This window comes from Bradysia coprophila, unplaced genomic scaffold, assembly GCF_014529535.1.
Source record: "Bradysia coprophila strain Holo2 unplaced genomic scaffold, BU_Bcop_v1 contig_211, whole genome shotgun sequence".
Lineage (NCBI taxonomy): Eukaryota > Metazoa > Arthropoda > Insecta > Diptera > Sciaridae > Bradysia > Bradysia coprophila.
In genome coordinates this window covers 601,133-625,836 of record NW_023503474.1, presented here as the reverse complement: position 1 = coordinate 625,836, position 24,704 = coordinate 601,133, and the positions used below count along the sequence as shown (strand labels likewise).

The following is a 24,704-nucleotide window of genomic DNA, read 5'->3' as shown; positions in this document are numbered from 1 at the left end:
CGCTGTCAATAGCAAAGTCTGTGATCGAACAGCCGGTACTTAAACGATCGGTGCCTGATTCTGCAATGAAACAGCCTGCGATCAAACGGTCCTTGTCAGGATCCGAAACTAAGCTACCACATTCATCCGTTGAACTCCCAGTATTACAGAATGAAGTTGCGATTCAATCCGTCTCAGTAAAATCAGTCAACGATCGTCCGAATGAAGTGGAAACGAAATCGACAATTTCTCGGCGCACGCCATTGGTGACTAGTAAACGTTGGAAGAACCAGAGTGAACCACTAAACTGTATCAGTGTGCGTGAAGAAACAGGTCCGGAAGAAAAAAGAATGGGAACGTGGCTAAGGCTTCACTCGGAAGTAAGAAGCGAAAGAGAAAGCGCAGTCGAGGTAAGGGATTTTGGACAGGCGAAAGCAAACGGAAACCAAGACGTCTGGAATAGGAACAAGCTCGAATAACTGTACGACTGTTGTTCCGTTGCGTCGGTGTGATTATAATAGAAATCAATCATAAAAATCTGGTTGATTTGCGAGGGAAAATAAAAAAGTTCAATAACATTTTTGTTGTGCCTTTTAACCATGAACATTGTAGAACATTTTGTTAGACTAAAATAATTTTTTCAAACCCAAAAATGTAAAAAGATAGTGAGTCGTTGTATCAAATTAAATATTGAATTTAAAGACGTTTTTGGACCTCACTGTGTTGTCTAACTTCGATAAAAGTCCCTGAATGGAGGAAATTTAATTTTCTATTGTTTTGGTTAACAAAATCACGAAACATTTGTTTCAATCTGACCAAAAAAGGTCAAAAACGGGAGTACTGCACCACAAACTTCCGCCCCTCTTTTCTCGAAAACGACCAGGAATCCAACCTGGCACCCGAACTTTACATAATCAGGACATCAGACTCTATCAGAAACGGTTGAGGCATTCTGCGCACCCATGGACACAATATGTTCTGTAGCCTCTAGACTCTAGACTATAAATGCGACGTTATTAACAAATGTGACAGACAAACTACATTGTGTGCCTAAAAAAGTATTTAGCACCGAGTTTTTCACAATAAAGACACATTTTAATTTTCAAAAGTCAACCTAATCGTAAAAAAGTTTAATTTTTTTGAAATCTGAAGTGACAATCGAAAGTTATTCTTAAACATAAATTTTAGAGAATAAAGTGAGAGTTTTTTTTAAATGAAACTTTAGTTTTGTTATAAAAACGATATTTAGCTAGAAAACACTATTTCCCATCCTTACAGTCAGTTTTTTTAGAAGCCCACTTTCACAATGTTTATTTGAGCTTTAGATTCGGATACTGTAACTGTGCCCTTGACTACGTTTTTAACTATCTCTCCAACAGTTATTTCCACACCATCGAACAGTCCAAATAAGTCTTTCAAAGCCGTATTTAAGGTCATAGTTATGTTAACAAAAATTTTTATCAGATCTTTAATGGAATTGTTGTACGGAAAAGTGACTTCAGAAGTAGCTTGGGTGACAGATGTAAGTGCGTAGTCAAATGATAACGAGGCGCCTATGGTGCCTTTCGATATAAGACAGCTTCGGCCGTAGAGCACATCTATAGAACAACTGTTGATACCTGGGACCGTAATGAACAAATAGGAAAAGATCAAATGCAAAACTAAAACCGACTCATACACTTCCAGAGTAACTTCATTTTCACATTCGTTGAGCAATGTTGCGCCAATCAGTGCCAAGGTGTTCATAAGTTTTTGGTTTTGTTTGAGAACAGGCTTGTTGTTAACTCTCTTTTTGCATTTAAATAATCGGCAACTTTCGAGAAAGTCTCTCATATACTGGAATAATGCGGTACCTAGATCGGTAACTGCGTTTGTGAAAGCACATGCAACATCGCCAATGTGCTCCGACAACTTCTGAGCGACCTCATTGACTTCTTCGAATATCGCGAGCACAACTTTTTCGAACTCAAAAATGATATTCATGCTGGACCGATTAAGATTTCTACTTCTGCTCATCGACTTTAAAATTGCTGTAGAGCTCGACGCTACTATTGTTGAGTTCACATTGGCGAAATAAATTAATTTCGTTATGCATCCCTGTAACGAATTCACTGCGGTGTCAGCTAGATCGTATGCTTTTCCACGGAATAACCAAGAAGCTGTTCTACATCCGTCGTAGTGGTCCTGAAGGCCTTCTTTCCAAGTTACATCTTCTGGCGAACATGCGCAGCTCTTAACTTTTTTTCGGTAGCTTTTAAACGTTTCTTCCACGCTGAAGCTAACACGATGTTTGTCGGTTTCGTTATTTTCACCGGTATCTGACCCAGCATCTATGGTCTACACAATTTTCATTAGAAAAAATTTATTCAAACGATATTGACGCTGTCATACCTTGTAAAGCAAACCGAACAAGAACAAAAATATAAAGAACTTCATAATTGCAACACTTTCGAAACAGCAGTTAGACTCAATTGTTGTTCGATAAAAAATCGATTTTTATAAGAAACTTTCAAGGGACAGAAAAGTGACCCAAAAAGTTTCAGAAAGAAAATTTTACAAAAAAAAATGCGTCACAAAATGGCAGATGTTGAGGTAACCATGGCTATGAAAATAGGACAAAATCCGTCGTGAAATAATGGAACTTAAACGGAAGAAGGTCGAATCATCTGCCACTTTGTGACGAAATTTTTTTTTTGGTAAAATTTTCTTTCTGAAACTTTTTGGGTCACTTTTCTGTTGATAAAACGTTTGCGTACAGGCGCAGAATGCGTCACTCTCAGCGATATCAGTTATTTTGTAAGTAAGATAAAGGACTTGCGTCACATTTACCCTTCTGGGTTTTTTGGGGATTCATCTTATATGACAGAAATGTGTAAGGTTGTTAATAAGAAGAGGACCGTACATGAGTTACGTAACGCTTAAGGAAAGAGATCAACGCAAATTTCAACAGAGAAGAAATCTGGTGAATATAAAAGTGTCAAACAGTTCGAGAAAGGTATATACTCACCTCTAAAAAGACAATAGATTTCAGACCGTGAGTGCCGTGAGAAAATGTTTTTCGAACTTTTGAGGCTTTTATCTTCGATGGTTCGAAAATGTGAAGTTTGTGCGCTACGTAATATAATTTATGATCCAAGGTTCTATATGAAGGCTACGCCGATCACCATTTATTCATTGGAGCCGTATTGCAAAAAAGCCACGACGACTATCGAATTGCGCTACAGATTTGTATGAAAATCACAGCAAAGTTCAGTGCATTTTTGCGATAACGGCCACAGTGGCATAACCTTCTCGTATAAAACAGTGTTATAATCGGCAGCTTTTAAGCGTTAAATGTATTCAAACTTCCCGAACTTTCATTGCAGTCATCGCATTCTATTTCCTAGGAGGTTCATTCGTGTTAATTCTCACTTTGGTCAGATTTTTCACGAACTGGAGCCAGTATCGAATTGAACGAGACGAAAAATATACCGCACAAACCGTATGATTTCAACCGACGGTTGTTTCATTTTATTTGTGTTGGTTAAAGTTTCTATTATTTCCAGTGCGCGTCGCATTTTTGTTCCAATTTCAGTTGGTTCTTCGTAAGCATTGGTCATATTGCCATCGATGGGGCGCTCATTGGGTTGGACTGGACCGAGGGTGAATGGCTGACAATAGTTGTGATCAGTTTTCTGTGCTAGGAATGTTTAATGGCCTGTTTTATGATTACGATCAAATTCCGTAAAGTCTCGAATGCATCGCAAATGGAAGTGGTATCATCACAACGAACATATTCCGTTAAGACGTAACGTCCTGTAGAAGCAAGACAACTATAATAGACACACTACACGAAATAAACGTTAAATTTTTGATTACAGTCTTCGACATTTCAAATGTCTCACTGTCATTTTTTTGAAAGAATGTTATTGTGAATTCGCAATGACACAATGAAATTCTCAGAAAAATTTGACAGTGAGACATTTGAAATGTCGAAGACTGTAGATTTTTATAAAATAAAATTTAGGAATTTGAGGATTGAGCTTTGAACAGTTTCTTGAGTCTCCCAACATTTTCCAAAGGAGTTAAAACTCCACCAGACCCACCAGACTGACTGACTACTGGCATCATGATTATTTCTAGTGGGGCACTAGTAGTATCATGGTTTTGTGACTGAAAGAAACATCTCTTATTCTCCGCATTTACAGTTCCAGCAATCACCCTTTCTCCAAGAACCTCCAAATCACTTTTTAGAAGATTTCTTATAATAAGGGAAAAAAACTCATAGGGTGACGCAGCTCCTTGTGTCTTTATTTGTAAAATCACTGATATCACTAATCGTGACGCATTCTCGGAACTCAAAAATTTTAACATTTGTCATTTATGTAACAAGGACGAAGACCGAAAGTACTTTTCCGTGTTACTTATTGAGTTTTTCATGCTTGTCATCAAGAGGTCCGAAAGTACAACCAATGTCAAAAATGTTCAAACACAAAATTGTGTCACAAGTGGCAGATGATGCGGATTTCGTCTTTCTTTCCAGTTCTATCTTCGAATGTTCATCTGCCGCTTGTGACGTATTTTTCGACGCCCTAGCTCCGAAACTACCGAATAAATTGCCTTCGAACAGCGGGCTCAATAGGTTCAGATAACGTCATAAACATAAGTTCAAAGTTTCGAGAAAATCTACAGAAATGTTAAGGAGTTCCTGGGATCCGGGAAGTAACTAACATAGAAGGTTTGAGTACCCGTTTATTGGCTTATTTTCATACAAAAATCAAACCTTTGAAATTCTCTGCCAAATCTTAAACTATTTTGACATGTCAAAAATCCAAATTTTGGGGGTCATCATTGCGACAAGGGGAGAAGTCATTTTACGAAAGTTAACACAAAGGCCTAATGTTTGTTCATATGTCATCCTTTTACAAAATGTGAGAGAAAGTCGTTTTGTTCGATCCTGAGGAACTTATAATTTTACCAAAGTTAACGCAAAGACATTTTCTTTTATCACATAAAATATAAGACGTTTTATCTGATTTGTAAGTGCGGCGAAAGAGATTTAAAGCGTACTTCAAACTTTTTAAGGTAATCAAAATAATTCATTTTCTTCCTGTAGTACCAAAACCGTCACATTCACTCACCAAATTTAGTACCGAAAGACCAACATTCTCCCCTACTATTTTCTCTCAATTTTCATTCCCGCTTATGTCATTTTCGATCCTATCTTTATTCTTTCCCAAATGTGTCAAGTTGTTGTATGTACGCGAATGTAATGTTTTTAGTGTTTTGTGACAATGCATCCATAAGGATTGCTTTCAGCATTCATACGGACTGCTTTCGGCATTCATTCGGATGTCTTTCGGCATTCCTACAGATTGCTTATTTTTCGGCATTTGTGAGAATACATGCACACGGAACGCACTTCTTTAGGCATTCATACGGATTACTTTCGGCATTAATATGGAATGCTTTTGCACCGGTATGTTGTTCAGTTTTGTTGTTATGTTTTGTTCGGAATGTGACTTTGGTACTCCAGGAAGAAAAATAGTATACAAACCACGGATCAAAAAGGTGTGTTTTAGACCCAGGTGGTGAAAACGTCCAGGGATGGAGCGACGCGAAGCGGTCCTTGGTATGTAACATACTATTTGTTACGACACAGTGAGCTTGAAAAAACTTTTAGTTGAAAGTGAATGTAACCAAAATGTTATCGCTGTTTATGCCAGAGTACTATTTGGGACCCCGTGAAACACTTTCACCAGTAAAACATACATTTTTCGGAGAGTTTTGCCAGAAAATTGATAGTATCCGTTAGTCTGAGGCCTTTCCAATGATACCACACACAGCATATTCCTTATGAGTACAATGTGTACTTCATCGTATAGAGGGAAGCAGAGTCAACCTACTCAAAAGTTGGGTAAAAAAGTAAATTTTTCGTGGAAATGCACACAAATCGTGTTTACTAATTGAAACTACAACCAATACATAAAAAAATATGGTTTGTGAGCATTTCCACGAAAAACGGACTAGTCCTGAAAAATGAAACTTTTCATCCTTAAACAAAAAATACTATTTTGACCTTTGGCAATTTTTCTTGGCTTTTATTCACACCCATTCACACCCTAGCGATTTTTATGGCAAATTCGTGAGGGATTCTTTTGAAAAACAGCCTGCCCAAATCGGACACATTTTCTAGTGGATTTTTTGATATGTGCCTAGATAGGTATTGGTCCCTAGAAGCCAAAACCACTTTCAAAAAAATTCGTCCAAGCTTGTGTGGCTAGTGAGAGGTGACCAAAAACCTAAAACATGCACTTTTATGGAAATTTCTCGTAGGCCACGAAACGTACAAGGTCGTGTGGGGTGTCATTACAAAGGTAGTTGCATGTACTTTCGGGGCAGATTGGGTCTTGTTGGGTTTAAAATTCATCCACACTGAGTTATGAGCAGTTGAAAGTATGGGTAAAAAATGGATAATTTCAGCGAACTTCTAACGGTTCCCATGCATCCGAAAAGCAACAGAAAAACAAAAAAAAAATCCCCAACTGATACTGGTCTTGGCTTTCCAATAATACCAAACATGCATGGGTAGTGTTTCGATGAATGTGGTTTTGGAATGAAAATTTGATGCTCAGTATCGCTGCTCAAAGAATTTGATGCATTTGCAATTTTTGATGAAAAAACATTTTTTGCAGCAATGTTAGCTGCTAGTTCACTTTTTCGAAGTATATCTAAAACAATGCGAAGCAACGTATTTCTGCTTGGCCAAAACGCCTAAATGTGACGAATCGCCAGAATATAAAGTCTTGGCGATACTTCACGGCTATCAGTTTCTAACGATTTCATTTCTGTTTTCGTTTAAGCATTACCGTTATTTCTAACCTTTTCTCATTTTCAAATTTTGTGCCAACTTTCTTCGAAAATTCGGTTCGCACCATACACTGTTAATCCATTTTGTCGCTAAAGTGTCGGACTGACTCTATCAAATGATTCAAATATGCGATACAGTGTTGCTGTCAAACTGAAAAAGTGTAAACAAACCGATTTTTGTTAAATCTGAACGTAAGGCCAATTAATTTTCAAAAAGACGAATTAAATTCCACTCGTTGGCAATCGACACAGAATGGATTCAATTTGTCGACTTTGTTGCACGTATTACGACGTACCAAAAATGGAAAATTTATTCGCCGGCAAAAACAAACATCTCCTGGACAAATTGCATTATTTCGCCTGTTTCACATTCCGTATCGATGTGAACGATGGTTTTCCACCCTACATTTGCATTCCCTGCACGGAACTGCTGCAGGCAGCCTATGAATTCAAGATGATATGCGAATCGGCAGAGGCTAATTTTTGGGCGCTGAGTCAATCGAACATTACAATGCAGACGGAGGTCAAATATCAAATTGAATTAGAGGATTGTGAACGAGATTGTACGTTGAAGGATTTGGAAGTGGAATTGTAAGTGTTTTAATGTGAGGACAGTCGATGAGGAACAGTATTTCTGAGAAGCCAGTTCGGTTTTCTCCTCTTTGATCATCACTGTTCTCCCTTCATCTCGCTAAGCCCCGCTAAAAGTTCACATTTCTCAGTGATTCCAACGCAACGGGAAAAACCACGACAAACGGCGACAATGAATTCGAAGTCTTATTCACAGACGGCTCAGATGACAGCGGTGAGGAAAAGCCGAACAAATCGGATCTCAACATTCACACGAATGTCATCGGAACAAATCAATCGGCAATTCCAATTCACATTGAAATGCGTAAAATATGCACAAAAGCTACCGGTTCGACGTGTGACACTTGTGGCGAATTATTTCGCCGTAAACGAGATCTAAAACGACACATAAAAGAAGCGCACCAGTCGAAGATCGTACGCGAGAAATCATGGATTTGTGAGGTAAAAGGAGTTCAGTACATCGTTTTACGGAGCAACAGCAAAATCTTCCATTGCAGAGTTGCGGGAAAAACTTCTGCTCACAATTCGCCCTGAAATATCACATTAGTGGCACGCACGTCGACACTGTCGATAAGAACTATTCGTGCGATCTGTGCGACTTTAAATGTCGTCAAGCCCGATACTTAGTGTCGCACACTCTAAAACATACCGGTGCCAAGCCACACAGATGCAAGGAATGCGGTCAAGCGTTCGGATTCCAGGGAAGTCTGAATCGTCACATACAAGCGGTGCATCGAAATGCAAAACCACATCAGGTTCAGCGTTATTTTGACTTAGTACCCTGTTCGTAGTTTACATTTCGTACCGTTACAGTGCACAATCTGCGACCGTTACTTCAAAAATAAGGTCCAGCTCAGGGAGCATGGGAACTTTCATTCTGACCAATCGCACGAATGTCCGCAATGCTCTAAAACGTATCGCTACAAAAATAATCTGCGAAGACACCTGAGACAGTCCCATCGAAGTGTTACGCATTCACCGGAGAGCTAGCTTGTCGGGTAAAAATTTGGGAATTCTTGTGCATGATTTCAGAAAAATAAAAGTGAAATTCGCAACTGGAAATTCCGTTTCTTCTTTTGCATTGTAAAACACTTTAACCAACAATATCAACTGACTAGGGTAGGACTTACCACACGGTAAAATCGGGCAAGACCGACAGCGCCCTCTGACTAGTTTCTCATTAGTCAAAATTCCTTATATTAGCGTGCCGTTAGACTAAATATTTCTTTTTGGCGCCCTATGACAGTCCGGCCTTGTAGCTGACTCGCCACATCACCGTCGACTTTGTAACATCCTACAGTTCAACCAAGCTTCATAATGCACGCACTGAATGACTTGGATGTATGACTCAACTCAAATACAATGGATTTGTGTGCATATTGCTAGCCTGCATTAAGGCGATATGTCAATTGAAGCACCTGGACATTCTATCAGAGTATTTGCATACTTCGAAGCGTGATACGAAAGTCACATTAAGCTGGTGGTGCAGACTGCATTTGTTATTGGCCGTGAACGCTGTTAGTGTGGCCACTATAAATACAACTAATTTTTAGTAACTGGCCTGGACCTCTGATAACTTTTAAAAGAGTTTATGAGTCCAAATCCAAATATGAATATAAGAAATCGATTATCTGCGAAACCTTGACACTGTTAGCTCGCTCACTTCAATAAAATTGAAGCAAAATCGACAAGAAATTTGGTGGAAGAATTCGATAATGCAAAAAAGTTGCAGCTATCAACAAAAGAGGTTAAGCTTAAAATCTTTTATTTTTGAAAGTTTTTGGGATTATCGCTGAACTTCACAACGTCATACAAATTTGTATTTGGTGAAGTTCACAGTGACCTCCCCCCCAAGCTTACGTCCTTATCATGCCTTATCTCTCTTCTCTCTATGGTCATGCCTTGTCATGGACAACACACTTAGGCATAAATCCCATAGATCACCTTCAACCACTGTAACAAGTTCCATTCATCCTAACCACAGCATCTGCATTTTGCCTACATTTTAAAGTGCACTAAAAATTTCAAATTTTGGCTCTCATCACGGCAGAGTAAAAGTAACCCAGGCAGGAGCGCTTGTTTGACTAGGGACCTGAATAAACTAGTAGCCGTATGTTTTTTGCGAATTAAATTTTTCAACTTATGTCAGTGTTCATTTGAGTTCATTTTCATACAATGCATTAGGTCCCTCATTTGACGTTTCAATAATGAACCGCTCCTGCCAGGTTTACTTTTACTCTGCCGTACTCTCATTAAATTTATACTTGGGGCGGTTCAAAGAATGTTGTTTATTTTGTGGCAGTTCATATTAGCAATGAAAGTATACTCTATAGGTATAGGTTTGTTCCAAGGCCATATGAATTGTCAAATTTCATCCACAGAACCATAACCTCAATAATATCTCTGTGTAAATCGCGTAGGCGACGTTGATCGATTTGTACGAAATATTACGTAAGCGACGTTGCTATGGATGAAATTGTCGTTGTTCGGGTTGTCAAAGTTCGTGTTTACAGTTACTTGGAACAAACCTACGGTCTAATGCAATACTCTCTCTAGCAAACAAACTCTCAGCTCACGCTCAGCTCTCTGTGTCAAATTACATGTAAATTCCAAAGGCTACTTGATTCTTTCACCACCTTAATAAAAGTAGTTTGTTTGGTAGAGAGAGTATTGTCTGATGTCAAAATTTGTATGGAGCGGAGAAAATAGCGATTTCATATGAATCAACTCACCTCACTGAAAGGTGAGTTTTTTTTAAATATGAAATCGGTATTTCCTCCGGGTTGTATGGATTTACCATACCTGGTTTGTACTTTCATTACATTGCCTACTCTATACTTTAGCCTAATAGGTCTCTTCCAAGTGCAACATCGAAATGTCAATCGTCATACACAGACAACATAACCAAACAATGTTGTTGACAAAATGTATGGAAAAGCGTTGAGGCTATGGCTCTGTGGATTACGTTTGACAGTAAACTGCACTTTGCACCAGCACTTGGAAGAGATCTATATGCGTTAAAAAAATCTGTCCTGCTGCTTGGTTCAGTGCTATGATTTAGTTCATTGGAATGCTAGTGTTCGTTAAATAGAAGGTAATTCGAAAAATCATTAATGTATAACGTAGCTGAATTCCCTTAAAATTTGTTTTTTTATGTCGATCAGAAAAACCTCTTGAAAGCACGGCAGAGTAAAATAAACCAGGCAGGAGCGGTTCATTTTCGAAACGTCAAATAAGGGACCTAATATACTGGATGAAAATGAACTCAAATGAACACTGACATAAATTGAAAAAATTTATTCGCAAAAAATATAGGGCTACTAGATTGTTCAGGTCTCTTGTCAAACGTCCACTCCTGCCTGGTTAACTTTACTCTGCCGTGCTTGAAAGGAAAGAGCGACGCAAATAGATTATAGGTTTATTCCAAGTAACTGTTAACACGAAATTTGACTGGCTGAACGAAAACGATTTCATCCACAGAGGTCGGTTACTGACTAATTGCAGATGAGGTGAATTCCCCCTCGTGAGATTTACTCTTTCTATAGTAAACTGTTGCCCATCCGACTACAGAAATGTGAATGTTCAGAACAAAGGAATTCATCCTGTAGCATGAATTTGCTTAACAAAACTTAACAAGCTTAACAAGTTGGACGAATTTCCAAAAAGTAGGACAAAGTAGGAAATTAGGACAATGTGGGAGCTCTGCATCTGTTACTGTTTGACGTTTCAAACTGCATTGAACATGATTAGAAGTGGGTTAGGCCTAAATCTTAGAATATGATAAACATGATGTATTGTAGACTATATCTTGGAGATGAACGAACCGGCTACAGGTGGGATTGTGTACTCTTTTTTTGTCAGTGCGTGGAATGTGTTTTTCTCAGTTTTGTTGTCTCAGATGTTGTGGTTGTGCGCTGCTGCTAAGAAAAATTAAAAATAGAAAAAGATATTTCCGGAAAGAAAAATATATTCAAAATGACGAAAGTCGAGCCATCTGCCACTTGTGTGACGCAATTTTTTTAAAAAAAATTTTTTTTCGAAAAAGTTGCTAGTTCGAATGATTTTTGACTAATTTTAGTTTATTGATTGGAGAGTATCGGAGAAATTGCTCATTCAAGTTAATTGGAACCCCTCACTCCCTTTACAATGTTCGTTCGTCCTGTTGCAGACGTAATCTCGAGACTTTTGAATAAATTCCGTGCTATCTCGGCAACAGTTACCGTCACTCCGTTAAATACACCAAAGATGTCCTTTATCGCCGTATTCAAAGCCAGGGTTATGTTGACGAACATGCTCAGAAATCCTTTGATATTTTTGACAAATGACGCAACAACGCCAGAAATGGCTTGGGTAATCGACACGAGCACAAAATCGAATGACAACGAAAGCGATTTGATATTTTGTGATACCTCGCAATCTCTTCGGCCCAGTATATCCATGGTGGCAGTGTTTATCCCTTGAACGACGATCTGGAACCACCAAAATATGACAGAAAGCACCAACACTGACTGTTGTGCTTCAATTGACGGGTTGCAATCCTTTAATAGCGTCTCCGAAATTAACGCCACCAGATTCATCAGATTTTGCAATTTTTTCAGCGAAGGCTCGAGATCAACTTTCTTTTTGCATCCAGTCAATCTGCAACTGGACAGAAGATCTCGCATATACTGTGAAAACACACAGCTGAGCTCCTGTACAGAATCCGTAAAGGATTTTGCAAGATGGCCAATGTGATTGCTCAACCTCAATGCGACAATTCTGAGATCATTTGCCACCAACGGGAAAACTTTCTCGAATTCAGTGAGAATCACCATGGAAGATCGGTCGAGCTTCTTGCATTTACTCATCGATTTTAGCATTGACTTTCCGCTGGAGCTCAATATCGTTGAGTTGGAATTAGCAGATTCCATCACTATCGTCAGAAATTCCCGGAATGAATCCATAACTACGGCAGCTAGAGGATTCGCGTCACCTTCGTATTGCGAGGTAGCTCTTTCACATCCGTCATGATAGTCCTGAACACCTTCTTGCCATTGTTCATTGCACATACAACTGCATTGGTCTTGCTTCCTGTAGCTTAGCCATGTTGATCTAATGCTGTAGCTAACTTCCTTTCTCTTGCTATTAGCAGCATCGACTGTAAGCAGCGCCTACAAATGGAAAAAAAAATGAGCGAAACAAACCATAGTTTCGAGTGAAATCGCGAAGTTATTTCTAACGACTCGGGAATTATTGCAATGTGAAATTTGGAAATTCGGAGTGTCGATGGAATGGTTGCTTCATTAGCAGTTCAATAATAGGCTTCAATTAAACTCTGTGCGAATAAGTTTCGGTGTTTTCATAGTGATCAACGTGGAATAAGAAACTCCCCATCTTTTCTTTTAAATTACTGGATTGGCAGTGCAAGACTTGGGGACTGTGATAGAAGGCACCAAATATTTCGCTTGGAAGAACGTAAGACGATTTTTGTTTGGTAATAAATAGAAAGCTCCAACCTTTCTATAGCGAAAAGCAGACGTCGCTTCGCTCTGGTCATACTTATTGCTCTTGTTGGAATTTTCTGCGCTTAGGTAACAAATCAGTAATTACTAAATATAAATTCACAGAAGGTGATACAAACAGCGAGCGATTCCACTCATTTGTCGTCTTGTATAGTTGTTAAGTCTGACAGTGTAAAATCCGAGATGGTTTTAGCCTTCGAAAGTATCAACGATTTCATTCTAAAATTTCTTTTATCACAATTACCAGCCCAAATATCGCCAAGAATATTAGGAACTTCATCTAAGAGCCTCTGAACTGTCTGTAAGCTAAACTGTCTTTGAACGATCGTCAGATTGAAATTTCTGTTTTTAGCTTGAGTAACACGCGAAAACCTTTTCATAGAGAACAAAGCTGAATCAATAGACGTTCTATGTGGAACAACTGGACAACTTGCACAGTTTTAATAAACAATTTTTTAAGGTTGTTGTTACACTTACCCAGCAAATGAGAAAATTTTCAGATAATCATGACCGAATTTCATTTATTGTAAATATGGAGGATGGGAGTACTGTAAAAAAAAATCGAGAGCGTCGAGAGCACAATCATTTTTTTCTCCACTCAAAAGGTCTTGAAAATGTCTTTTTTTGTACACTTCGTCTGATGACAGTTCTGGTGAGAAAATGTATATTTTCTCACCACTTATTTTGGCAGAAAAACGAGCCATCAGAACAGTGGGAGCGTTTGCTGCGACTGAGCCCCGTGGGAACCCGTATATTTATTGCGTACGTGAGATTACCCTGTAAATGAAACCAAAATTGGGAAAAAAGGATGAAATTTACTCGAGCTATATGCAAAATACACTTAGGTTCGAGTAGCCTTTCACTTCTAGGGCCCTAACTAGGGTCCGCTCACCCGATTTTAATAAACTTTTTTTCCTGGATCGATATCGACAATACTTTTCTATCTTTTGTCCTTTATTTTGCTGTAAAAAAAGACCAAAAGACCTTAAAACACTTAGGCGGCCCAAACTCACGAAGGGCCGACCCGAATATGCCCTCTTCGAAATTAGCCTCCCTATTTCGACTACCTTTCAGTGAAATTTTTTTTAAATCGGATTTGATTTACTCAAGATATCGACGTGACGGACTATCCTATAAGTCCCTTTGTACTTCGTACGGGGCTAAAAATAGACATTTTTTTCCCCGAACTGGCACTTTTTGAAAAATTGTACAACAAATTGATATTTGTGTTTCGTGGAGAGAACCGGTTCATCACACCTTCCACAGAACAGTTGTTTACCCCTGGATAAAAAAGGAAATTCTAAATTGAGAGCTTCCATTCCAAAAATGACGACTTCTTACGTCATGATACGAAACATGCAAAAAGGGTAAGACTGAGAGAGAGGTACCACCCTGCCTTCGTATTCATTCAAAAGAAAAACATCGTTTTCGTCCCTTGGAATGTTTGAAAGTACTGCCAATGGTTTTACAATGGTTTTGAGGCGTGTAACATTAAGTTGAATGTCGTTAAGAAATGCCGATCAAAAAGAACTTTTTGTCCACTTTCGACCTTCGCCCGTCATTTATAAACTATCCATACTGGGCTGCTTTGTACCGGTCTTTAAATTTAGTTATTTTATTGAATTTTTCGAATGGAACAATTTATCGATTTTCTGTATAAAAATAGTTATATTATCCACCTACTGCGTACACAATATCGGGGTTTTTGAGGCACACGTTCCCAATAAAATTTTGCAAAAAAAAAACAATTTTAAGTTGACGCAAGTTCTTTGTGAAGCTCCTGTGACTCAATTTTTATTTTTAGTATCACAGATGTGCTAACAATAATTGCTTACATCTCGAGAACAAGGTTATATCGAATGTACGTAATTCAGTAACACGCGTCGATCGGAGAACGTGAAAGTCGATGCAGTGAGCAAGCATGTACACACTTCTCAAATTAGAATGACAAATGCTCGTCTTTAATGCTATTTTGTGTCCTCTGTTCAATATGCTCTCGTCAGTATATATCTTGCTGTTCACCTCGAAAAGACCTTATCCTGAACGCTACCATTTCTCGTAAGATGTTTGTGTTACACAAATAAATTGACGTTGACATTGGCCATTGTCGAAAAGGACTACAGTCGACGTCATTGAAATTCAGATAGAACTTTCGTCAAGCTGCTTTTCAGCTGGTCCACTCGTACAAAGAAAACTGCTTTAATCATTTATACGCATCTTATGAGAGACTCGCAGCTCTGTGGGGCAATCGGTCCGTGATCATCTAGTCACGCACCAGACAAATCACAGCAATCGCGGGTGTGGAATCCATCATATTGTGACATGTTGTCTATGGTTAAGTCCTCGATAACAAAATGAAGTTCATTGTTCAAATATAAATAACTTCCGACGATGTCTTTGACTCTGTATTAACTGTTGGAGGTTAATGGGGATCCAAATGACTACTCATTTCAATTAGGAATAACTTCCAATAAATCATCGTGTGCTCACATAATTGTATTGTTTTCAAAATTAATGTAATTGTACCGATGAGTCTATCGACCTTCAGACTGCGGTGTATTTAATTTCAATAAAATAAAAATTCCACGAACAAAAGACTGTGATCGAATCAGTACACCGAATATCCGACTTCGATGGAATCCAAATTTTTTAGAAGTCCTTCAAAACCTATGAATCAGTCGCCGGTCATTTATCAAAATTATCAATGGAACATTCGTCGAAAAAGTGCTTAATCAAATCGTGCGTGTTGATCCATCCAACCACCATTACAATTTTCGGTTCGACACCTACATGACTTCGAGAATTCTAGCTTCATTACAGAACAACGAACCAATGAATTAAGAGCAACGAGCATTTGTGCCTGGATTCAAACCAATTTTTCTTCTTCTTCACGTTCAGATAAAGTCACCATCTGTGTAAAGTCAAGTATACAACCAGTTGATGAAATGAAATTTTGACAGAAAATGTATGGGCCATCTGTCAAAATTTGCAGTTCATGTGGAAAAATTAATGAGAATTTCATTTCACTGACTCTGGTTGTGTACTTGAGCTTACACAGCTGAGGTTACAGTCTTAAAACTTTTCTCCGATTAACTACATCATCGCGGCTACGATAATCATCACAAAATGTGATTGTTTTGTTTGAAGTGTCGTAAAACATTAAGTTACACCTATGTCTCACAAAATAATTAGAATTAACGTCGAAAAATAGTAAAATAATTCGAGCAAATAGAACGGCTCAATGATGGAACAAATTGACGAAGACAATGTTTGCGTCCCCATTTCAGTGTAATTATTGCTCTTAATGTTCACGCACCAAGTGCCATATTAGAACCAATAGGAGGTTGACCAGTCTTTGTTTATAATTATATTCTCGTCACATTAAAACAGCGGAGCAAACCAAGCGAATATCCATAAAATTAAATGTTAAGAGGGAGAGTGAGAGAGAGAGAAAATTTCGTGTTGTTTCTCGGTTTGCTTATTAATTTACCAAATAACAGCCACATCGTCATCACCATCATTCATTTAATGATAATAAATATTATGCACGTATGGCAAAGCGGTCGAGGCTTGCCGAGACGGCTTGTCATACGTGCATATTCTTTTTTATCGCATAAGCGAAAACGAGACAACAAGATATGCGAATGACACTTTGACAACTTACAGAAGTATAATGTTTGTTTATATATCCTAGGTGAATAATTTTTTCGGGGAATCACACCGCGTATGCGATAAATATAATATTTGCGGAGACATATTAGGAACCGTGTAATGTATGGCGGCGAGTTCTATATACCAATCGACAAAATGTAACGTGGTAACGGCAATAACACTCTCTAAAATCGAAATGGTGTATACCGATGTACCATTTTGAGAGAATTTTGTTTTTATCAAGTTGATCTTACATATCAGCACCGTATGGTGTAGCGTTTAAATTATGCTATACCATACCATACATACCATACCATCTCGATGCGATGGTTTTCCTTCGCCAATATTCGCAATTTCAATAAGGCTTTCGTAATTTGACTTGAATTAAATTTATTTTTTCTGCAAAATAAATTAATTTAAATTATCTAATTAATAATCTGATAATTTTTCGATAGGTGGTGTCCAGCCGAAATTAAAATTCAAAATAAATAAAGTGATTCGAACTGAACCGATTGTAGCGTCTGTAACATGGTTCACAATAGAATTACCGGCAGAGAAAGTGATTGAAAATGCATACCACATCCACCGACCAGAAGCATATAATGTACCGACGACCGTTATGCTTCAGTTATCTACTAGTTTATGAATAAAATTGTTAACGAACAGGAATGATTAATGATGTTGTCGCGGAAAATGGAAACAAATCTAATTGGTAAATTATGATGGAAACAATGGAACCACCTGTGTGCTTTGTATACGTAAAATGAATACGCGGAAAGAACAATTCAGAATTATAAGACGCCAGTCGTACTCTGGGACTGTTGATTCATTTTATTTTATTTTTTTAGAAATTTCTGACAATTTTCTAGTGGAAGCCAAGACTTATTAGAAGTCTCGGTTAGTTGTTTCTGTTTCATATAATGAGCGGGATATCACTGATCTCTTTGATAAGGGCGATTGAATTTCTTTGCCGAAATCTTACCATATGACCTTATAGAATTCAGCTCAGATGAATTACATCAATCAACAAAATTCAACTTTAATGATAAGACCTAACACTTACCAGTTAGATGACGATTGAAATTGTGCGCTCGTTTTTTTTTCATACTATTTTGATCTGACATGCTTTCACACAAATTATAATCATTTTAACCACAGACGTCAGCAGCTCTGCAATCGGATCTATTAATTCATTTGATCAAACTATTTTCAAGAAACTGACTACAAATCTTTTACTTCAACGTTGTTTTGAACATGGTTTTTGCTATTTATCCTGACACATAATACGGCTATTCACCTGTATCGACAATGATGACAAAAATAATGACAAGTTCTAGTCCTTCATAAAATGTATGTTTAAAAAAATTGAAGTACAAGGCTACTAGATTATTCAGGTCCCTAGTCAAACAAGCGCTCCTGCCTGGTTAACTTTACTCTGTCGTGTTATTCCTAAAGTCGGTATCGATAGCCCTTCGTAACGGTAATAGTATATTACGTTACTGGCTTGCAAGCTTGCAAATCTGTTGTTTGACAAGTGTGTCGGTGAAGGTGAAGCGATTACATTAGTTATATAACATGCTGCATGCGTCGAAAACAGTACTTTTTATGTTTCAGGCACTACTTTCAATGTCCTTAGCATGTAAAACTCATTACATAACTCGGGATACAAATAAAAAGTCTCGTTTTCATGCGTTTATTGACCTCGGCAACGACTCAGATTAACATTATTCACACTAAAATGTAGTCATTGAAATAACTGTTATATGCTAGAGGGTGGTAGGTGCATTTTCACTGTAATAGTGAAGTAAGATAAGACGGGCAGGAAAACTGATGCTTGCCAAGCACCTATGCCGTCAATGGTACCTGTTATGCACACCCATATTTTTGAGAGATTTTACAATTCTGATTTGTAAATCGTATGATTGATTTATTAGAACATTAGAGCTAGTGGTTGATATTTTAGAATCAGATTCTTGGTTTTTCGGTCGATAGAGCTGACTAGTGTTAACATTAGAGACTGATCATTTACGATTCGGGAAACCCCTATGAACTATGTCTGACACGGGAGTCGAACACGTGACATATAGCTACTTGTATTCCCTTGGACAGTGACGTAAAGTACAATATACCACACGCTAGCATGAAAAATTCATTTGAATAAGTTATCACATCACATTTTAAATGTGTAAGTACAAGTGATAAAAGGTCGTTAGGTCATGTGTTGGTTGTTGGAACTGTGATGTTATTTTTCTGGAAAACCCATTTCTTTATCAAATTTTTTAGATAAGTCAGGATTTCCCTTGATCTTCATGGAACTGACTACTATAAATCGCAATCGTTGTGCCAAATTGGATTCAGTATCTCGACGCTCGTTGGAATCGGAGAAATGGTGTTCGCCAGTAAACTCGTTTTGGCTACATTAGCTCTTACTTTGTGTGCTATCATCACCGACAATGTTGCTTCTTGTCAAGTGAGTCTCATTTTGTGATTGACAAAAATTGTCTCCCTCGCTCGGACAACCCGTAAAACCATTTTTGAACAGGCAGTTTCAACTGCAATTGCATCTGCGATTCCGGACCTAATCCGTCAGGCCACACAATATGGAGCACCTTTTACCCAAACAGCTCTAGACAGACTTCATTTGGAGATATTTGGAAATGCAACGGCAGCCCGGTCTACGGACGTTATAATTTTCAACAAATCCGGCCTAACGTTCAAATTGAATAAAAACGAATGTGTTCACGGCGGCTATGCTCCGAATCTGTTTCCCGAACACGAAATCGGTTCGAAACAGTCGTCGGTGTTTGCCATGACAAGCCATGGTGCTTTGTCTGGACTGGAATGTACGACCAAGTACACGGCTCCTGAGGGCGTTTATTTCGTAATTGTAGCAGGCAATCCTTATATAGGAAAAAATTGGATGGAGGAACGCCACAGCTGGTCGTTGGAAATTACGTCAACTCGAGGGACAGGTAATAACAACCAACTGCGTTGGATAGTTGAAGACCGCGTATTGCCGCCTATTCAAACATTAAGTAAATCCTTTCGGTAAATGGTACAATGGATCAAATCACGACAGGACACATATTGAAATGAAGAATTTTATTCGAATTTAGCCAACTGATTTAGAAATTACGAATAAAGAGATAGAGATAGAGAGTAAACGATATCAATGGTTTATTCATTTCGGTCTCTTAACACTTAGCTAGCCCTTCCCTATTTTCCCTATTTGCCTGGTATTAAACTGAGTTAACCATACACATTCGTACAAAAATCAACATCGCGACATCGCCCGTCCAGCCATGGAGTGATGACGTGGAAAGAAACATTTGCTGTAACAACAATATTTCGCGCCCTTTATTTCGAATTAAAATGTCTTGTACGGTACATTATCCGAAACGACAAAAACAATCTGCTGATCAGTCGATCCCAATAACGGTTCGTGGCGGTGGTTGGGATAAATAAAAAATAAAACGAGCTGCGATATCGATAAAAGAAATCCCAGGAAATTTGGTATCTGCAACCAATTGAAAATATTTTTTGTAAAGAGAAAGAACAACAAAATGATCATCGTCATCGCCCAACCCAAGGTTGTATATAAGAAGGTGACGCCGATCGCCATTTTTTCACTGGAGCTAACCTACTCATATACAACCTTGACATCGCATAATTACTTGCCTGTATGAATGTGTCTTCAATCATGTACCCGTACACAAACCAAATCAGTGAAACGACACACGATCCCAATATCAGTGGAAATGGCAGAATTTCGGTGCTCTTCGTCTCTATCACATTGAAGAGCATCGACAGTGGCGCTGCACAAAAGACCACAAAGACCAGGCAGCATAGTAAGCCTGTAAAAGGAATTATCTCACCGTTTGTCCACTAAGTTATAATGATGGTCAGCATATCTATAGGATCAGGCAAGGCCGTAGCCTAATAAAACATCCGACTTTTCTCAACGTAAACGAATCAAATTTTATTTAAATCTTTCTTCATCTACGGTTCGCCTGAAACTGATTAACAATCATACTCTTTCATGTCAACAACTGTTCTAGTTAACAAAAGGATATCTGCATTCGAATAGTTAATTGACCTGTGCCAACTACTCAGTTCCCACACAACCCCCTCTTAACAAAACATTTGACCTCAAATGTGTTCAACCACACAACCCTCTTTACAAATATAACGAATGGTAAATTCACAAATGTAACGAATGATAAATCCTAACACTTTTGCCATATTCATCGCCATTGCAACGTTTCATGTTCACATCAAAATCGTCCACATTCCTCGTATATTCGAAACTCAAAATTATCCAAGTCGTCGCATCGTATGATCCGAAAATTATACAACCAGCCTTGCCGCACGATTCCGATTTACCAACCAAATCGAAGTTCAACATATAAGCGACAATTGTACTGCAAGTCACTGTTCGATCTGTTTTTTGTTGTTGTCTCGCCAACCTGCTTATTGTTTCGAATTGTATACACCACGTTGCTGTCGATTCGATGTTTCTGGAACTTTTAAAGTTCGTATGCCAACTTTAAAATTACTTTTTCGTCGCGTTGCGTGTTCGATTTCTTTCCAGCTTCTTTTCGTCCCATCTCATTCTTTACTTCTTAGCAGTTGTTTGTTATCTTCATTTCGATTTGTTCGGCGTAAATTCACTCAGCATTCACCCGGACTCTTTGCGATTTGTTCGGCGTAAATCCACTCAGCATTCACCCGGACTCTTTGCGATTTGTTCGGCGTAAATTCACTCAACATTCACCCGGACTCTTAGCGATTTGTTCGGCGTAAACCCATTCAGCATTCACCCGGACTCTTTGCGATTTGTTCGGCGTAAACCCACTCAGCATTCACCCGGACTCTTTGCGATTCTTTTCTCCACGTGCTTCTTTTCATTTACTTTCGGTTTTCTATTGTTCAAAATCGTCTTTACACAATTCACTTTGCAAACTTTAAATGGATTTTCTCAAATGTCTTTTAATTTTTCTCACAATTTACATCCCTTAAAGGTCCAAAAGCGGTTGAGCCCCCATATAGGATCAGGCAAGGCCGTAGCCTAATAAAACATCCGACTTTTCTCAACGTAAACGAATCAAATTTTATTTAAATCTTTCTTCATCTACGGTTCGCCTGAAACTGATTAACAATCATACTCTTTCATGTCAACAACTGTTCTAGTTAACAAAAGGATATCTGCATTCGAATAGTTAATTGACCTGTGCCAACTACTCAGTTCCCACATATCTACCAATAAAATGCGTGGACCTCGTCACATTCGGATCGTAACGTACATACACAACGGCTGCGAATAGGATGAGTTTTGTGACCAAAATGTATTTCACACTTTTACTTCGGTCCGGTGTGTACACGAAGAACGTGATTGTGTAGGATAGGAACAATAACGTGCCAATTCCATTTACAATGATCACAGTTAGCACTTGAGTAAGTAAGCCGTACAACAGCCACAGGCTACACCTTTTCGATATATTGCGCATTTAACGTGCGAATCTGATGTCAGTGTACATCAGGGGAAAAACCGTTGACTTTGACCACAAGCTTTGACATGCAAAATTTTCCGTTTCAAATATACAGTCTAGCTGCACTAATTCGAACAAGGGCAACGGTTTACCCCTATTGTCCACATACGATTCATTCATTACGTTCAACTTACGATAGAAATCCACTTACGAATGGGAATATTGACGATTCACCGGTGGACTGTTTCCTAATGTATTTGCAGCACACAAGGCTGCGTATTACGCGGAAGTATTAATTACATGTTAAAATTCAGCAAATGTGTCTGAATCGGTGCACACTTACGATCCGGTTAAAATCTGAAGAACCGATGTTACAATTGCTGCAACCGAAACAATGTCTAACCAGTTAATGGTGGACATTTATTTATTTTGTCAATTGAACCGATTCGTACACGAAACGTAATTAACCATTTTAACCGTGTGCGATAACAGAATATTATTTAGCGCGATAACAACACACACGTCAGCTCTCACTGTGTACGAATTAATGAATAACATCTGTTGATACATGTAAATACCTGGACGACCTTTAAACAAATTTTTGAACTAAATTACCTACCTACGGTTTTGATATAGGCGAAGAAAGAAAGAGTTTTGTTGTCTGTGATGTAAACTATAGGTATGTAGCCGAACAGCCGAAGTAAATGTCAAGCAAATTGTTGAGTAGTTTCTTTGTATTCGATCCGCTCAATCAACTTACATCATAAGCAGTTTTGATATTAATATCTCTATTGGTAGCGATTGTAGCATGGTGACCTTGGAAATTTCAGTTGCAGAGTAAGAGATGTTGTTGTTCAAAGTTCAGGCGCGGATCTATAAGCGGTCGAGGCGGTAGTAGAAGATGATATTTACACAGAACAAAATTCTTCTTTTCATCGCTCAGCAACAGTGGTGAAATGGCACCAGTTACTCTGAAAGTGGTACTCTAAGTGGTAGAGAATCGGGACAGTGTATCAAACAGATTTTGGCACTGTAAAAAAATCTGGGAACATTTTTCATACAAAATGGTACTCAATTAAAAATTTTGCACAGTAGATCTTAGAATTGTTCCCTCTACCGATCCCCATTAAAATATGTGCTCAGGCTGTACCTGACTGCTTTCAGTGGTCGCATCCACTGGTTCTCAGAAACGGCTCAGGGGTTTAGGCTAATATTTTCCTGTGTGAAGTTCTTGTCCATCACTCATTATAAATATGAAAAGAAAAGTGATTGGTGATCGGCGGTACCTATTTAATCTCGTTTCAAACCAAATTTGGCAGCTTGAAGTGAGTTGGTTCAATGGATGCGGTAACGTGAATCAGTCAAAAACACTCAAAGAGCAAAAGTGACGCAAGTCTCTGGGCATACTTCCAAAACAACTGATATCGCTGAAGGTGACGCATTCTGCGCTTGTACGCAAAAATTGTCAAAGCAAAAATTATCCGAAAAAAATTCTAGAAGAAAAATTTTACCAAAAAAACTTTGCGTCACAAAGTGGCAGATGATTCAGCTATTTTTCATTTTTACATTCTTTCAAGACGTATTTTACCCTATTTTAACAATTTTCTTAACAGTACTTTCCTCAACATCATTTTTTCGATAAATATGATTCTGTAATACATTTTTACATGATGTAGCATGTCCAAAAACGCACTTTCCATGTTCCAAGCACTACTTTCGACGCCCTCAGCATGTAAAATTCGTTACATTAATCAGGACAAAAAGTTGAAAAGTATAGTTCTCGTGTGCTTATTGACTTCGGCTACGTCTCGGATCAACAAAATTCACACTAAAACTCCACTTTTCATCTATAGTCATGTCACAGTAGATTACATTGGATGCTGCGGAGGTAGTTCATTACACGAGGGATCAGTTTTGTGATGCGAGCCTAACTCACAAGTGTGGTTTTAAGCAGCAAGCTTTGGAAACGGTTATTTTGACAGGTGAAGAGTTTGCATATCCGAGCCGAAGGCGAGCACAAAACCAACAAAAAAATATGTTGTTGCATTGAAACGTTTAAAACGAATCTAGTCCCTTAATTCAAGTCACAAAGTTTGTGGTATCGAAACTTAAACAACATCGCGAGTCATTGTTTCAATTTCAGTGCTATAAATACCTAAAGAATATTTCGTGTGATAAGTGATTTGCTGATAAGTAATGAAAATCTCCTAGTATGTAATGAATTTTCATATTCCTTCACTTGTGATGTAATAAAAAAGTTCCCACATGTAACGACAGCTTTCCGCGGGTGGGAATTGTACACGTAGCAACAATATTCCGAGTGGATAGGCAATAAAATACTATTTTCCTGAACATAATTTAGATCTGTCAAAATAAGGATTTTATTCACGATTTTTTGTCACAGATCAGCAGAAACACGAAAAATAAGAAACTCGTATATCGGGCAGTCTCAAAATATTGTCTCATTTAAAAGAAATTACAAAAAGAAAATCTACGAAAATAGCACTTCCCACTCAATTTCACACCCAAATCACATCCACTCTGAACTTAGTCAAATATGGTTTAACGAAGAAAATCGTCGTCAAAGTCGTTAATCTTAAAATGAGTATTGTTTTTGAAACATCAAATCACCAACACAAAAATT

At 38.2% G+C, this 24,704-nt stretch overlaps 5 protein-coding genes across 6 annotated transcripts; 2 read left to right on the top strand and 3 right to left on the bottom strand.

Moving 5' to 3' along the window:
• Positions 1–1,245: 1,245 nt before the first annotated feature.
• Positions 1,246–2,425, bottom strand: LOC119075468. The gene is made up of 2 exons (XM_037181916.1): positions 2,371–2,425; positions 1,246–2,316 (listed from the first exon to the last, which is right to left on the bottom strand). Exons 1-2 carry the CDS (start codon positions 2,413–2,415, stop codon positions 1,267–1,269), a joined length of 1,095 nt encoding a protein of 364 aa, XP_037037811.1. The 5' UTR covers positions 2,416–2,425; the 3' UTR covers positions 1,246–1,266.
• A 4,547-nt stretch (positions 2,426–6,972) lies between these two features.
• On the top strand, positions 6,973–8,475 carry LOC119075469 (zinc finger protein 501-like). Its single transcript, XM_037181917.1, has 4 exons — positions 6,973–7,419; positions 7,551–7,860; positions 7,917–8,174; positions 8,233–8,475. Exons 1-4 carry the CDS (start codon positions 7,082–7,084, stop codon positions 8,407–8,409), a joined length of 1,083 nt encoding a protein of 360 aa, XP_037037812.1. The 5' UTR covers positions 6,973–7,081; the 3' UTR covers positions 8,410–8,475.
• A 3,054-nt stretch (positions 8,476–11,529) lies between these two features.
• Positions 11,530–13,308, bottom strand: LOC119075465. Its single transcript, XM_037181909.1, has 2 exons — positions 13,165–13,308; positions 11,530–12,569 (listed from the first exon to the last, which is right to left on the bottom strand). Exons 1-2 carry the CDS (start codon positions 13,198–13,200, stop codon positions 11,538–11,540), a joined length of 1,068 nt encoding a protein of 355 aa, XP_037037804.1. The 5' UTR covers positions 13,201–13,308; the 3' UTR covers positions 11,530–11,537.
• A 5,632-nt stretch (positions 13,309–18,940) lies between these two features.
• Positions 18,941–19,734, top strand: LOC119075464. The gene is made up of 2 exons (XM_037181908.1): positions 18,941–19,041; positions 19,114–19,734. The coding sequence occupies exons 1-2, from the start codon at positions 18,958–18,960 to the stop codon at positions 19,621–19,623; spliced, it is 594 nt and encodes a 197-aa protein (XP_037037803.1). The 5' UTR covers positions 18,941–18,957; the 3' UTR covers positions 19,624–19,734.
• Positions 19,735–19,907: 173 nt separating this feature from the next.
• Positions 19,908–22,726, bottom strand: LOC119075462 (sugar transporter SWEET1-like). 2 transcript variants are annotated; one of them, XM_037181906.1, is made up of 5 exons: positions 22,404–22,726; positions 22,255–22,332; positions 21,832–22,058; positions 20,231–20,425; positions 19,908–20,135 (listed from the first exon to the last, which is right to left on the bottom strand). In XM_037181906.1, exons 1-5 carry the CDS (start codon positions 22,478–22,480, stop codon positions 19,939–19,941), a joined length of 774 nt encoding a protein of 257 aa, XP_037037801.1. In that variant the 5' UTR covers positions 22,481–22,726; the 3' UTR covers positions 19,908–19,938. The 2 variants fall into 2 exon arrangements, with proteins under 2 accessions (XP_037037801.1, XP_037037802.1); XM_037181907.1 differs by having other exon boundaries at positions 19,908–20,088; positions 20,250–20,425; positions 22,404–22,714.
• Positions 22,727–24,704: the final 1,978 nt, after the last annotated feature.

Coding starts and splice junctions, on each gene's coding strand:
- LOC119075468 (XM_037181916.1), bottom strand. CDS start 2,415: ATGAAGTTCTTTATATTTTTGTTCTTGTTCGGTTTGCTTTACAAG. Junction 2,317..2,370: donor TGTTCGGTTTGCTTTACAAG/GTATGACAGCGT, acceptor AAAATTGTGTAG/ACCATAGATGCTGGGTCAGA.
- LOC119075464 (XM_037181908.1), top strand. CDS start 18,958: ATGGTGTTCGCCAGTAAACTCGTTTTGGCTACATTAGCTCTTACTTTG. Junction 19,042..19,113: donor ACAATGTTGCTTCTTGTCAA/GTGAGTCTCATT, acceptor ATTTTTGAACAG/GCAGTTTCAACTGCAATTGC.
- LOC119075462 (XM_037181906.1), bottom strand. CDS start 22,480: ATGTCCACCATTAACTGGTTAGACATTGTTTCGGTTGCAGCAATTGTA. Junction 22,333..22,403: donor CTTCAGATTTTAACCGGATC/GTAAGTGTGCAC, acceptor CGTAATACGCAG/CCTTGTGTGCTGCAAATACA. Junction 20,426..21,831: donor GAGGTCCACGCATTTTATTG/GTAGATATGTGG, acceptor TTCCTTTTACAG/GCTTACTATGCTGCCTGGTC.
- LOC119075465 (XM_037181909.1), bottom strand. CDS start 13,200: ATGAAGTTCCTAATATTCTTGGCGATATTTGGGCTG. Junction 12,570..13,164: donor TCTTGGCGATATTTGGGCTG/GTAATTGTGATA, acceptor TTCCATTTGTAG/GCGCTGCTTACAGTCGATGC.
- LOC119075469 (XM_037181917.1), top strand. CDS start 7,082: ATGGATTCAATTTGTCGACTTTGTTGCACGTATTACGACGTACCAAAA. Junction 7,420..7,550: donor AAGGATTTGGAAGTGGAATT/GTAAGTGTTTTA, acceptor CACATTTCTCAG/TGATTCCAACGCAACGGGAA. Junction 8,175..8,232: donor GAAATGCAAAACCACATCAG/GTTCAGCGTTAT, acceptor GTACCGTTACAG/TGCACAATCTGCGACCGTTA.